The sequence below is a fragment of the Condylura cristata genome, unplaced genomic scaffold, assembly GCF_000260355.1.
Source record: "Condylura cristata isolate star-nosed mole 26May11 unplaced genomic scaffold, ConCri1.0 scaffold00006, whole genome shotgun sequence".
NCBI classification, from domain to species: domain Eukaryota; kingdom Metazoa; phylum Chordata; class Mammalia; order Eulipotyphla; family Talpidae; genus Condylura; species Condylura cristata.
In genome coordinates this window covers 26,942,706-26,957,922 of record NW_004567107.1, presented here as the reverse complement: position 1 = coordinate 26,957,922, position 15,217 = coordinate 26,942,706, and the positions used below count along the sequence as shown (strand labels likewise).

The window sequence follows — 15,217 nt, the reverse complement described above, 5'->3', positions numbered from 1 at the left end:
CCTCCGGGGCAGGCGGGAATCGAACTCATGCGGAGGTGGCTTTAGTTTCTCAGTGCAGTGCTTTTTAACCCGCTGCGCCACCAGGGAGGGCCGGGCCACCCATTTTTAATGGCTGTAGTTTAACCTACAATCAGGCAATCTTTTGTGTATTGTTCTCCCTCTTTTAAAGTCAGGATTAAGAGGATGAGAACAAATAAAAGGTGACAGACAATGAAAGGAATAGAATTAATTTTCAAACCTCAATGATTAATGCTGTAATAGCTAGGTGTTTTAATATGATAGTGCCACAACACTGCCCTTGTGACAGCTTTACTTGGAGAACTGGGTCATTTAAATAAATTGCTATCCCTTCACCATACTCCTGAATCCTTCTAAATGCTAAAATAGGTATTTGAAAATTATTGTTTATTTGTTGCTAATTACAATTAACATAAAATTTAATATAGCTGACATATACTTACAATACTATTACATATACTATAGGATACTATGGTGAACTAATAGAATTTGTGACCATTACAGCCAATAGAAAATGTTCATTAACTCCTTACTAGATAGAGTATGAATTATAATGAAGTACTCAACAAATGTATATGACCTAGCAATCTAGACACCAGAAGGACATCACTAGCACATATGGTTTTATAAAAACAAAAACAAGTAACTCATTGAGATCTGGAAATTGACTAAAAATGCTTTCCAGAGATAGCTGGGTCTAGAAAAATACCCATAACCCAAAGTGTAGGGCAAGTGTTCTCAGGCAGAAGGATCAAAGGGAGTAAAAAAGCAATTAGGCAAGAATGTATAGAACAGATTCAGAAAATTATGAGCACCATGGAGTAGGGAGTGTTGTAGGTGTGTATGCCATGAATTAAAACCAGAAAAGCAAGTAAGACTTTCTGATCAGATTAAAGTATGACAATGCATAATGTCAAACAGTCAACTCCAAATACAGTTCAGAAAAGGATTAAATACCAAAATCTTTTTTTTTTAAAACAGAGACGTTATCACTATTTTCCTATAATAAGTACATCAAAGTTTAATGAAGAATGTCTTTTCTGTATCATGATTTGATTGTAATACAAAATGCCTACAGGATAACCAATTTTTTTTCTTTCTGCTTTGTACACACTAACATAAACAATGCAGAATCAAAAGTTATTATAGACCTCTTCTCTCTCAAGAAACCTGGGAGTGGGATATAATAGCATTTTGAAAAACTATGCAAGAATAAAAAGCATTTGGCTAAATCTCTTCCACATGCATTAAATAAAACAAAGGTCTAAGATTGTGTCTGTATGTATATCTCTTCCCTGTCCCAGGTTTTTGAAGTTCACCTAAACTGTTGTATTTAAATTGAGGCTGGGTAAGGGATAGCTGGCAGCATCAAATAGAAGTCAGTCAGTCAGTCACTCACTCACATTTAACATATCCAAATCCGCATTTACCATCCAAACCCTACTGCATCTATTCCTAATCTCAAATAGTAGCTTCAACAGTATCTAAGTTAAAAGTTGTCATCTATTTGATTCTGTTTCTTCACAAGCAATTGCAGAACATTCAGATAATGTTCTGTTGCAACTTACTCATCCCTGCTTTCTTGTTCTTTAAGAATTGGCTCAAATACTTCCACAGCATTTTTTCAGGAACAACCCATCGCAATTCACCAATCTCTCAAGAACTATATGTAATTCTAACAGCACCAATCTTATCACAGCTGTGTGGTACTGGATGAAATACCCTTGAGTATGCTAAATACTTTCAGGGCATATTTGTAATGTACAAAGTAATTACCTAATTAATATTTAATTAGATAAGTAGAACAATACTTTTTATGCATATACTATGTCTTATATTCAGTTTACCTACTAACCTCATAATTTTCTACTTCTCCATCTTCCACATCCAATTCAAAGCTGAAAGTTGGCCCCACGGCAGGTGGCACTGGAAGCATGGATCTACAGTGACAATAATAACACTAGTATCGATACACTAGCACATTATTTCAGTGAACAAGACAGAAAGAACAAAGCCAAATCTATAGGAATGAGGAACAGTCAGTGTAATCAGTATTTAAAAGAGGATGATTTTACTGGCAATAAACAATTAAACCTGACATTAAAAAATACCACCCACAATAGCAGAAAAAAGAAAACACAAGAATGTATTCAACAAAAGTAGGGCATAACTTATATATTAATAAAATGTATAAAATACTACCAGATAATTTTAAAAATATGAATAAAGAAATATATTGTAAGTAGACCATAAGACTCAGTACTGTGAAGTCATCCATAACCCCCAGGAAGGTTTCTTGTTTGTTTTTAAATTAGAAACTGATTTTAAAATTTGTATGACTTTGTGTAGTCATATACATTTTAAAATCAGTTTCAAATTAAAAAATAGCAGCTTTATGACTTACATAAAGTTACAATCACTCAAATAGTGTGCTGGTCTTCTGAAATAAAAACTACATTTCCTAGTCTTCTTAGAAGGTAGTTATAGTCATATGAGTCAATTCTGGTCAATGAGATAGATATAGGCAGGAGTTAATAGCTACACTTTCACTTATTTTTTAAAAAAATATTTATTTATGCATATAGAACGGGGGTACAGGCCAGAGGCACAGGGGTGGTGAGAGGCTTCACCAGATAGTGTGGGGAGCAGCGGGCAAGAGAGGAGAGGGCTGCTGCTCCATGCAGATCACTTCTGGGGCCAGGTATCAAACTCGCACTGAAGCAGCTGCAGCTAGCTTGCAGTGCTGTGTCCTAACCCACTGCGCCACCAGGGAGGGCCAGATAGCTATACTCTTAAGGAAGTACTTGTGAAAGAAACAAATTAGGCAGAGAGACCCATTTTGTTAGCTGGAATGGGAAACTGTTAAGAGTCTGAAAGGTCATCTAATGTAGAGGAAACTGTATGAAGGCAGTATAACCAATCCTAGTTATAGGGCTAAAATTATCTACTTCTAGACTTCATTACATGAAACAGAAATAAAGAAATGTTTAATCTATGAAACAGAGATTTGGCCATATTTTCAACCTTTGCAGAATATTGCCTAAGAAACATTCTCTTTTCCTCTTTGAGAGAAAAACAAGCATCAAAAGTTGCATAAATCAAGAAGGTGCAAGTGATCCCAGCTGTTAAGGCAAAAAGCTTTAAATGTTTTCATTTTTTTGATGTAAATTTACTTTTTTGGCTCATAAATTTCTTCTTCCCTCCTATCTCCCATGTCTTTGGCCTGTTTCTTTCTGTTACAGTTCCCATTTCAACCCCTTAACATAAAACAAAAATATCTAACACTCTCTGTATACCACATAAAAGACATTCAAAGAGTAAGAGAATCAAAATTCAGAACTCATTAATAGAAGAGAACTTACAACACATATGGTAGTAAGCTGGGATGATATGGGGGAGGTGGTATTGGCTGCTGAGATCGGTATCTACTACGTCCTGTGAGTCGTCGAGGCATAAAAGGAGGATAAGGCTGGTAGGGGAAAATGTTACAATGATTTAGTATCATTCTACCTCTAGAATTATTTAATCTGTCAGATAACTTCTCTTCTGAATACCTAAAGTCCTCTACTGTTCAAGTGTATTTAATATTTCTTAAGTATTAATTCAACATAGTTGTCACAACTAACTTAAAACATACACTTAAGTATATTTCTAAATACAATTTCCAACTGAAGATTTTCAAGAATGCATTTAAAATTCTCAAGTAGAGTTACAGTGATACAACTCAAAACTAAATTATCAAAGCAAGTAAATTAATAACAATGAATCAACACTTACTACTCCAAAGGACACCTCTTGATGCAAAGGATCATGTGTTAAGAATTGCAAAGGAGCTGATGGAGGTAATGTTGGGGGATGAGCTGATGGAGGGTAAGTAAAGCCTCCTACTGGAAGATGGTCTCCCAAGAGTTCCACTTCATTTTCTATCCTTTGCAGAGGCTGAGGTGGGGGGGGAAAAACCAAACTTCCAGCATTTAGATACAGAGTGCTTATTAATAACAATCCCACCCCCAATCTTTAAGGTCATGCATCTCCACGTTCACATTACCCTAAATTCAAACACCTGGCCATACAGTCTGTAGTATAGTCTAATTAATTTCAATAAAAAAACAAGTCTCTAAAATAAACATCTCTACCATCCTTTAAAGGATATACTGTTTTTTTTACTCTTTGAACTTTCTCTTAAAATGATAGAAGGAAAAGACCAAAAGTCATGCAGAATAAAAGACCAATGTCATAAAAATTAAAACTACCTGGCCACGGCACACTGATATGTTCGTTCATAGATTTTTTTGAGACTTATTAACCTTCAACAGATGAAACTGAACATGGTATGTATTTCTAAGTCATATCCTATATGGGTCATGGCTAACTGGGGTAAGATACAGCAGACATTATGCTACAGTAGAAAGTTTATGAGCTTTGACATTACTCTTGGTGCTCTCACTAATCAGTCATGTGAATGTACAAATTAATTTGGACCTCAGAATTGTTATCTATAGAACTGACATATTTATTACCTATTTCAAAAGTATGTTGGTGAATACTGAGATAATATATAAGAAGCACACAGTGCTATGAGAAGCCCACAACACGTCTTTATGCTTTTAAAAGTTTTGAGATGTTTTACATAGTACAAAATTGACATAGCTAAAGGTTACAATTCAATGGAATTTAGTATAAGAGTTATACAACGGTCACCACAATCTATTTCCAGGACATTTTTATCATTCCTCTCCTGCCAAAAATTACCCATACCCATGGCAGTCCCTACTCATCAATCCCTCCACACCCAGTCTGGGCAACTATTAGTGTACCTTTTATTTCTTGTCTGCATATTCTGCATATCTCATATGGATTTGTTTTCATATGTATCTGGTGTCTTTCAGTTAGCAGGTTTTTAGGGTTTATCCATAACCTTGTAGTTTATCAGTACTTCAATTCTTTTTATGATTTAATAATAATCCAATTTATACACCATGCTTTACCCATTCATAAGCTGACACTATGTGTCTTTGTGTTGACATTTTCAGATCTATTCTCAAGAACATGTACTCATAAATGCTGGTTGAATTTCCTTGTGCAGACCAACAAATGCATTATTCCAATATAAGTAATTATAAACACAAGTTTGAAAGCCTATGTACATTTGAGAGAAATCAAAACTGAGGCTGTGGTGACAACATAAGTGAACATAAGTTCTGATTTGGTTCTGTGACTGGACCTTTTAAAGAACTCCAAATTCAAAAGAAAACATTCACACACACACAAAAAGAAACAATTCCCAATTCAAATGCAAGTGATGGCTAAGTTTTGCTTTAACCTTGAATTCTCAGATACTGAAGTTGAGGAATCCTATCTTGAATTTAATAAAAGATTCCTTGCAGAAATGGTTTTAACTCTTCATATTAGTCAAATTTCTATCATAATTGGCTTTTACAGTTTTCAGGAGCACAGCCAGATAAGGTTACCTCTCCCCGAGACCCAGCTAATGAATATATACTTTGTAAAAGATGGTTAGACTCTATTAGAATGTTGTCATGTTCCTTCCAGAGGGATGAAAACTTCCACTCTAGCATTTCCACCGTGTAGTCTTGCTTCTATTCTCTCTTAATATCTAATGGTTCAGATGTTTACCTTGGCCTGTCCAAAAAAGTTCCTGTGCCCTTTCAATTTACATAGTGTTTATCTACCCCTCAAACCCTTACACCCCAGTAATATGCCTCAGCTACATTCCAGTCTCTGGAAAGATTTAACTATGTTAACAGATGATTACATCTACTTTTCATCAGAATACAATGAAAAAAACAAACAGACCTGCAAAAACAATTCAAGGAATACACATCCTATTCTAACAAGTATAAATAACTTAGTTTTACTTTCCAATTTAGAAATATAAGAAAGGGAAAATCAATTTAGTTAAATTTTTCTGCAGATTTCCTGAAGGATTCTAAGTAAAAAGGAACAATTTTAAATTAGCTAACACACAAAATTAACTACTAGAAAGTTTTAAGAAACTTTAAGATGAATGTATTTATATTAATTTCTATGTCTGTAGATCCCTTAATTTTTTTTAAGAACCAGGAAGTTAGACCATGCCAAAATTTAAAGACACAAGAACAGAGACACCTACCGATCGTGATTGCTGTGTTTGGAAGGGGACAAACTGGCCTGGTGGTGGCAAATGAGGAGGATGATGGGGAGAAAGGTGAGGAGGATGTAAAAGAAATGGATCACTAGAAATAAGGGGTGGGAACGCAGCATATGGTACTGGTAAGTGCTGAACTGAACATGCTTGAAGCATCTGTAAGAGAAATGGTTTTGTTAAAAGTGTCAGAATATATAACTGAAAAACCCTACATACTGAGATAGAAAGTCATTACATTATCACTCCAAAAACCATACCAAAATGTTTTTATAACTTAAAGAATGAAATACTAATGTATTTTTGCATTCACTAGTAAAATACAGATACCTATATAAGTATTTTACTCATAGAGTTAAAAACTGTATTATATATAGGTATGAACAGTCAAAACACCTAACTTTCCCTTTGGCCTTTTAAACTCCTATGAACTGAGAGAAGAGTGATGCAGACAAAAAAGATCTCTACTTAATTTAATATATAGCAGGATTCCAAATTCTCCTTTGTAATCTTGTAGTTTTTTCTTTCTAAAATTTTTAAATTTTTAAGAGCCCAATTCACAACTAAAAGTTGTTGTTGTTTGTTTTTTTTTTCAGTATATTAGTCTGCTAACTTAGCACCCACCCTGGTTCTATGCCAAAGAAACTAAGCACTGGTAAATTAATCTGCTAAAGTGGTAGAGGAATTTTTTATGTGTATGTTTATTTTAATCTCACTTTCAGACTAAGGTTAATGTAGTTTTAGCAAAGTATTTTATTTTGAAGACATTATTGACCTTAAAGGAGTCATTTTAATCTCCTATTGTATCAGCTACCTCATTTACGAAATGAGTTTCGCCCAGGGGGTTAGGAGGATAAATGGAAAGATACATTAAGAAATGGATGTGAATCCCTGCACTCTCATACTAAGTAGTCAGTGACATTAAGCAAACCAATTTCATCACCTAAGAGGGATACCATTTTCACCACAGTTATTCTACGATGAAGAATAAATAAGACCGTGCACTCAAAGCGCTCATTAAAACCCAGAAAGTGGGCTCTCCCTGGTGATGCAACAGGTTAAAGCACTGCATTATGAAGCTCTCCAAAGCCACTGCAGCATGAATTCGATCCCCTGCCAGGGAGCTGCCCCAAATGGCATGGCAGATCTCTCCTGACTTGCCCACTGCTCCCCTCAGCATTGTATTTCAGTAGATCTGCCTATTCTGCTTCCCACTCTGTCTCTGATGGATCTTCTCATCCACCACACCTCTGGCCTGTACACCAGTTCTGTAAGCATAAATAAATAAATCTAAAAAAAAAAAGAACAGATTATTCTGTTGATCATGAAAGTCTTAACTAGTCCAATATCCTCTTATTAAAACTAGTCCAATATCCTCTATTATGAAGCCTTAGTTATAAACAGTGTTGATGGACTTCATGATTTTCAGTATGCATAATTTAATTAATGTAAAAATATATATACATTTTAAAGATTTATTTATGCATACGGAGCTGGGGTGTAGGCCAGCTCTGGGATGGTGAGAAGATTCATCAGAGACAGAGTGGGGAGTGGAACAGGACTACTGATGAAGTACATGGCTAAGGGGAGCAGCGTGAGGGTCAGGAGGGGGCTGCCGCGCCATGTGGATCACTTCCTGGGTGGGGATCAAACTCATGCCGAAGTGGCTTTAGCTTCTCAGTGCTGTGCTTTAACCCACTGCGCCACCAGGAAGGACCCAAATATATTAAGTTTTAAAGCTAATTTTACTAAATTGTTACTATAAGGAAGATATTGACATTTGTCACAAAAAAAAACTGCCTTTTCTGTTTGCATCTACAATGCACTCAGCCACGCTAAAAAGGGACTGCACATACTTACTGGAGGAGGCACACTACAGACAGGGAGATGCTGTCCACTGAAAACCACAGAGCATCCTGGGACCTGTTGTGTACTGCAAGCAGGGATGTGCTGGCCTGTGCAGAGTGGAATCCCATGTGGTGCAACTGTTGTTACTGTGTAAGAAACAGGTACTGTGCCCTGATGGAGCTAATGGAAGAAAACCAGAAAGTTAGCTGTGTATTAACTACTAAAAATTAACATTTCTGTAACCAATAAAGCCTTACTGATTCCCTTTTTAAGCTGCAAAGAGTTTTACAATCATTACAACTGGAGATTGTTCCAACTAGAGTTTGTCATCGAATAGAGGGGTGAATGATAATTCACAAATTAGACCTAAACTCTTCCCTCAGAAAGGTTTGAAAGTCCGTAATAACAAATTGCACATTAACTATTCTAGCCTGCCTTACAGATAAAGTTAAAAGGCTTCCTCCTCCATAGGCCAACCTTAAATGTAAATATATCCTTTTATCTTTCTCTATAAATAAATGAACATATCTAAACATTACCCACAAACTGTTGTCATGTTAGGTTGTCTTTGTTTTCTTAATGAAACTGATATATTACCCGGCAACTTATTTTTATAATTAACACTGTAGCCATTTCTTCAAGGAAGTTAAATTCTTTTTGGATACTAACCATTTATTTCAGGTATAACTCAAAAAAACAGAACTATATTCATACATTAATGGACATTCAAGTTGTCACTTGTGCCAACAGAAACAATTATGAAAAATACTGAACCTATAGCCTTTCATAGTAGTTTCATTTATTTCAGATGGATTCTCAGGTTAAAGGTAATTCTACTTTAAACTTTTCCAAAAGGCAGGCTGGAGTAAGTCACAATCCCAATAGTAACAATAGGGACCCACTTTTCTCACACCTCTACTCTAGATATATGTGGATTATAAGCATGGACTTACCTGAACAAAGAAAGAACTATCAACAAATTTGCATTTGTGATCAGAGGTTGTACATCTTTTAATATGTTTATTAATAATTTATATTTCCTTTTCTATAAATAATCTGTAACATTCCCTTATTGCCTGTTTTCTAGTAGGTTGTCAGTCATTCATTAAGGTTTTTTGTTTTACATGGAGGTCTTGAATATCTTTTGTTAATACTGTCATGTTATGGACTTTTCAAATTATTATTATTATTTTTTTTAAAGATTTATTTATTTATTCATACAGAACTGAGGTACAGGCCAGAGATGCGGAGGGTGAGAGGATTCACCAGAGACAGAGCGGGAAGCAGAACAGGCAGATCGATTAAGTACACTGCTGAGGGGAGCAGCGGGCGGGTCAGGAGAGGTCTGCCACGCCATGTGGTCACCTCCGGGGCAGGCGGGTATCGAACCCATGCGGAAGTGGCTTTAGTTTCTCAGTGCAGTGCTCTAACCCGCTGCGCCACCAGGGAGGGCCTCAAATTATTTTTAATAATGATTTATTTATACATACAGAACTGGGGTACAGGTCAGAGGTACAGAGGCAATGAGAGGATTCACCAGAGACAGAGTGGGGAGCAGAATAGGCCAGTCAGGAGAGGTCTGCTGCGCCATGTGGATCACCTCTGGGGTGGGGATCCAACTCATGCGGAAGTGGCTTTACCTTCTTAGTGCAGTGCTTTAACCCGCCATGTCAGCAGGGAGGGCTAAAATTTGTATTTTAAAATTTGATTATTATGGACAATTTCACGCATGCTTAAGAGTGGAATAATGAGGGTTTCCCTGGTGACCTAGTGGTTAAGTCTCAGCACTATTACCTCTGTAGTCTGGGTTCAACCCCCATTCAGGGAGCTGACCCACATGGCTGGCGCAGCAGACCTCTCCTGTCTCACCTTCTGCTTCTGCAAGCAGTGAGTTTCCGTGGATCTGCCTGTTATGCTCCCCATTCTGTTTCTGGTGAATCCTAACACCCAACCCCCACTTCTGGCCTACGCCCCAACTCTTCTATGCATAAAATAAAATCTTTAACAAAAAACATAGTTTAATGAATCCCTAAATCCATCACCTAGGCTCCAAAATCATTAAGCCATACATAGCCCATCCAGCCCTAGTACTTTACCCTTTACTATATTTTCCTAAAGCAAACCCCAGGTGCCTATCATTTTATGTATGATATATAAAATATGTGTGTGTGTGTGTGTGTGTTTATCTCAGTTCTTCTTAAAAAACACTTAAATAGCATTATCATACCTAAAATATTAAGTCAATGTCCAAAATATCAATTGTGTCATCAATATAAATGATTTTTGAGTTTTTTAAACCAGGATCCAAAAATGGCTTCCATATTACAATGAATATGAACATCTCTTTAAATTTATAGTTGCCATCTGCGTGTCTCCTCCTCACCCTCACTGCTAACACTTACCTATTAAAAAAAAAACTGGGTTGCTTATTAGTGTAAATTTATCTAAAGTTTTCAAGTATGTTTGATTCCACTATTAAGAAATAAAACCAACTGTTGTGTATCTGTTTTTGTAATGTATCAACCTGTTCATGAGTCTTAAAATAGTGATTCAGCTAAGGTGCTTGGGATTTTCTGTTTATATGATCTATTTCATACACAAATATTGATGGTGTTATTTGCTCCTTTTTTATTCTTTTTTTCTTGCCTTTGTCCTGGCTTAGTCTGGTTTCAATCAATACTGAACATATTTGATAATACTGATCATGCTGACACATTCCAAGTAAAAAGCACTACTGTGCTCAAAGTCACACCATTAAATATGCTGCTGAAGGTTATCTAAACTCACTGTATATTTATTTCTACTGGCTTTCATTTATAGTTCTTTATGAACCTGGTTAACTACTTATTGTCCTTGAAAAATCGGGGGGAGTCCTTTGAGAATTAAAATGAAGATTCCGTTCTCTAAAGAGAGTATGTATGCTTTCTAGACTGCTGCAGTCCCAATGGTGTCCTATGTAGGAAAGGAATCAAACTTAGTGGTCTTTGATTTCTGTCCCCTTTGTCTTCTCTCAGAAGAAAATGGAAGCTGTATAAAATTAGGAACTTAACTAAAACAGCTTCATCTTAGGAAAAACTATTTCCTTGGATATAAATATATTTTTGAAATTTAAAATAAAACCTAAACAACCTCAAACTGCGCAAACTTTTAGCACCTCTATTTTCCACACATTATGGTACTATACCTGATCATGTATATCAACCATTACGGCATTTTGCTGGGGTGGATGAGCAGCAGGATGTAACAGACGGGGAGATACATTCGGAGGATGGAAGGCTCGAGGTTCCTCTATTGCTTGCTGCTGTGCATAAGGGAGATGGTGATAGTTTTCATCCTGACTAATGGAGTTATGTCGAGACAGTCGATCCCTTCTTCCTCTCTGGCGCCTGACAGGAGGACTGTAATGTAAGAAGTATCAAAAAATTATAATATTCACTGTTGTGATTCATTAGTACTCTGTCCTTTGCAACCCATCAGTGGTATGCGCTTTGGTAAACGTGAATATTAAGTGCTAACAGCTGGGGTTTCCCACCTTAAAATTTAAATAAAACATCCATGTTTAAATAAAACTGCAATCAGTTCTCAAAATGTTTAGAACTCAATAACCAACCAGTGTGTCTATTTTTGGTTAACATGAAACCTGGCTATAAGACGATTAGATAAGTGTAATAATTTCATATAATTTAACCTATCATTGTGTCCTCTTTATTTTATAAACATTACAAAACAAATTTTAATCTTCAGTTATTTTGCTAGTATTCTTCATACGCCTAATGGGGCACCTTATGTTTGTTGATTTGGTTAAGACATACAAAAAGTACTGTGTTCTTGTATGGCCCAAATGACAATTAAAAAAAAAAATTAAAAGTGGTAAATATATGAAATAACAGAAAAACATTCGATTTGTTGATAACTGCAAATAAAATACTAGCTGAAGAAATGCTGAGAATGGGAATAATTGACATAGGTCCTTAATGCTTCTCTTGACACACCATCCTCGTTTTTCTGCTCCATTTTTAACTGTCTTGTCACTATTTTTTAGTATAGCTTCGTCAAAATCTATATATATTTCAATAGGAGTATTTCAGTTTGACTCCCATGCCCTTTCCAATACATTTCTACCCTTTTGAGCACTTTCTTAAATACCCCAAAACTAATATGCCTTAGGATCTTTTTCCCCCTCCCTACATCAGTCCTGGAATTAAACAGTTTGAAGAAGACCACATGCTCTTTTAATTGCTAAATGGTATTTAGAAACCAAGACCAGGGCACTAGGTATGCTCATCACTACAAGTCACTGCTTCCAATCTAAGAAAGAAAAATAAATAAATAAATAACACACACACACACACACACACACACACAATATATATATATAGGTTAAATCATGTCAACATACATAAGCTATTCTCTGTATAATAATTCAAACTTCTCTGTTACATTTACTCTCAAATTCTATTTGTTTGTTCTCATTAACTTTTTCCTCAAGTTCTTTGTTCTACAGTGTTCAGGTTCTTTTACTTTGTTGGTTCTCTTCAACTGCTTGGTGATTTCCTAATTGTGTGCTTATCTTTTTATTTGAAATCATACTAGACTACAGTTATGCTTGTCATACTAGACAAGCAGTTTCAACTGCTTGCACTCTGCTTCTGTGAAGAAATCTGGCAGCTAAGCTTTTAATTAGCCATGTTAAAGTACTAAAATAAGAATGGAGTACAGAATAGCACACGCTCTGGACAGAATAGGCCTGAAGTTAAGTTTTTTAGGTAAGCTTTCCTTATACCTCCTTTGTGTTACTATGAACACAGAGTATGATACTTTATGAGCCCAAAGCTAGTTAGTAGTACTACCACCTGGAAATACTTCTGACACACTCTTTCTGGTCCAGAATCTTTCTATAATATAGGAATCATATGTCTACAGTTATATCCTATTGAATACACACACCAGGCGATGTAAAAATAAAGATTCCTAACATTACTCTTTTTAAGGATGAGAAACTGGGTATAGTCATTCTCTAGCAATATAAAGACAAACTAGTTAAAATAAAGGAACTCATTAGCCATACTGAAAAGAAAGTTTAATAAAAAACATTAAAAGAACAATACATTTAGGGTATATTCTTAGATACAAAAATGTGTAACAAGGGAATAATAGAGTTTAGCACATAAAGAGGAGGAAGGGGGCATTTGATGTATTCATGTTCAATTTTCACTATAAAATACATTTTCCCATGATCAGAATGGCAGGCTAGCCTACCAACTTTTAAACCATAAGCAATTGAACCCATAAGTAAAGTTACAGCTTGATCATTTTAGATTATAACTTCATAGTATTTTGTATGTGAGCATATGAGCTTCTGTGTTAATCTGTTTACAAAATGTCCACAGGAAAAAAATGCTTTCATGTGTTGAAAAAACTTTCAAATTGACCAATGAAAGAAAATAGAAGAAATCAATTGTAATAAACTAACCTCCTTCTGTTGCGTGCAGGTGTGTTGCATCGTTCCCCTGAGAAGTGATGTTGACTTGGTCGAACTGAAGGGGGCTGCCTATTTGATGTCATCTCCCATGGTCGCATTGGTGGTGAGGGAGCTGGTGATGCTGATGTATAATCAAACACTGAATGAGAAAGGCGCTGTCGCTTGGGACTTGGACTATCTTCACTCTGCTAATGCAATGAAAATCTGTCAATTAAGATTTTTTATCCCTGTATAAGCATGTGCAAATATATTACACATATGTAAAGGGGGTGGGAGGCATAACATCAAAATATACCTTAAAAAAAGATGGGGAAAGAAGAGATACAAAGTAAATGATACCAAATAAAAAGTGAATTCTATTTCCTATAATCATTATAAAATTCATTATCATTAAGAATATAAAGGTACACTACAGAGTAACATGCAACTGTATGGTACTTAATCTGTTAAAACTTAATCCAATTGAGAAATTCCACAACACTTTCCCATCAGTTAATAAGTACTCTTTTTAGCATCAATTCTCAGCAGAGATCTATTTAGGATGGGGTAGGACGTTGATCTGATTCTAAATCACACTGTTCTATCTCCTATTCCTATTGCTTAAGGTCATTACATTTATGTTCTTTAATAACGCTACAAGGATAAAATTACAAATATGAATAGTCAACTAGTCTAGGTTATCAGTTTGAGACTAATTAGAAAGATGTAACACTTGGGAAACACCTGGGGTTTCAGGAAGATTATAGGAGTGGTGGATAATTCTTTATCTGCTTTAGACTGAGGGAAAGCTCAAATTTTCAGGGTTAAGTCTTGCTTCCTAGCTATAAAATTGCTCCCTACTCTGTCTCTGGTGAATCCTCACCCCTGGCCTGTACCCCAGTTCTTATATGCATAAACAAATAAATCTTAAAAAAAGAAAAAGAAATACAAAGTAGATTAGCATTAAACTTCCCAAAGAAGAAAGATCCTAAAAGTGCTGTGAGGGAAAAATAACATTAAATCTGGAATTTGATACTCCACCAACCAAAGACCTTGCCAAATATATAAAGATTCAAAGTTGTTTCTTGTACACCCTTTCAGAAAATTTTACTTTACTTTATATGAATGCTCTCTTACTCTTGAAAAATATTATTAACACATTAAATATAAATGATGCAGGAAAAAACAAACAGTAGAAATCATTGATGCAATGAATCAAAATCCCAGATTATAGCAGTGTAGTAAAGTCTGGAAAGTAACCATTGGTTAGAGTAAATCATCAGAGGACTCTTGACAAAAATACCCTAATTACTGTGGTTTTAAAACAGTACAATCAAGACCTTGGGAGTACTTGATGAAAGTTAAGCCCATGGCTCTTTTGTCTTAAGAAATATACCAGGTTTGTTTTTTGATGCCCCCAGGACCCAAGATAAGACCTTATCCAGACCAACAAAAGGGATGCCGTTAACATACAGTCTGTAAGAAAACATGTCTACTCTATCTGAAGGGGCACACAGAAACCAAAGGTATTTCTGCCACAAGAATTTAAACTGCAAGTTTGTTCTAAACTTTTCATTGCTTCCCCCCATTGTCTAAACTTAAGATATATCTAAGTTTAGAAAATAATATAAAAGCTTACCTAGAATTAAGCTACCATAAGATGTTTTGACAAAAGTAAAAACAGAAAAGAATCTGGAAGACACATTACCTAGGTCAGTGGTGCTCAAACTTTTGTTGTATATCCA

At 35.6% G+C, this 15,217-nt stretch overlaps 1 protein-coding gene across 11 annotated transcripts in view; it reads right to left on the bottom strand.

The window, feature by feature from the left end:
- RNF38 (ring finger protein 38) overlaps positions 1 to 15,217 on the bottom strand; it is a 54,296-nt gene that overhangs the window by 9,266 nt on the left and 29,813 nt on the right. For 8 of the 11 annotated variants that reach the window (XM_012721564.1, XM_012721562.1, XM_012721569.1 and 5 more), the window contains 7 exons: positions 13,485 to 13,678; positions 11,196 to 11,409; positions 8,024 to 8,191; positions 6,152 to 6,322; positions 3,796 to 3,957; positions 3,381 to 3,487; positions 1,874 to 1,958 (listed from right to left, as the gene is read on the bottom strand). In XM_012721564.1, the coding sequence (XP_012577018.1) occupies positions 1,874 to 1,958; positions 3,381 to 3,487; positions 3,796 to 3,957; positions 6,152 to 6,322; positions 8,024 to 8,191; positions 11,196 to 11,409; positions 13,485 to 13,591 (1,014 nt within the window). In that variant the 5' untranslated portion in view covers positions 13,592 to 13,678. Of the gene's footprint in view, positions 1 to 1,873; positions 1,959 to 3,380; positions 3,488 to 3,795; positions 3,958 to 6,151; positions 6,323 to 8,023; positions 8,192 to 11,195; positions 11,410 to 13,484; positions 13,682 to 15,217 lie in introns of all 11 variants that reach the window. The other 3 variants (XM_012721568.1, XM_012721565.1, XM_012721567.1) reach the window with 1 other exon arrangement.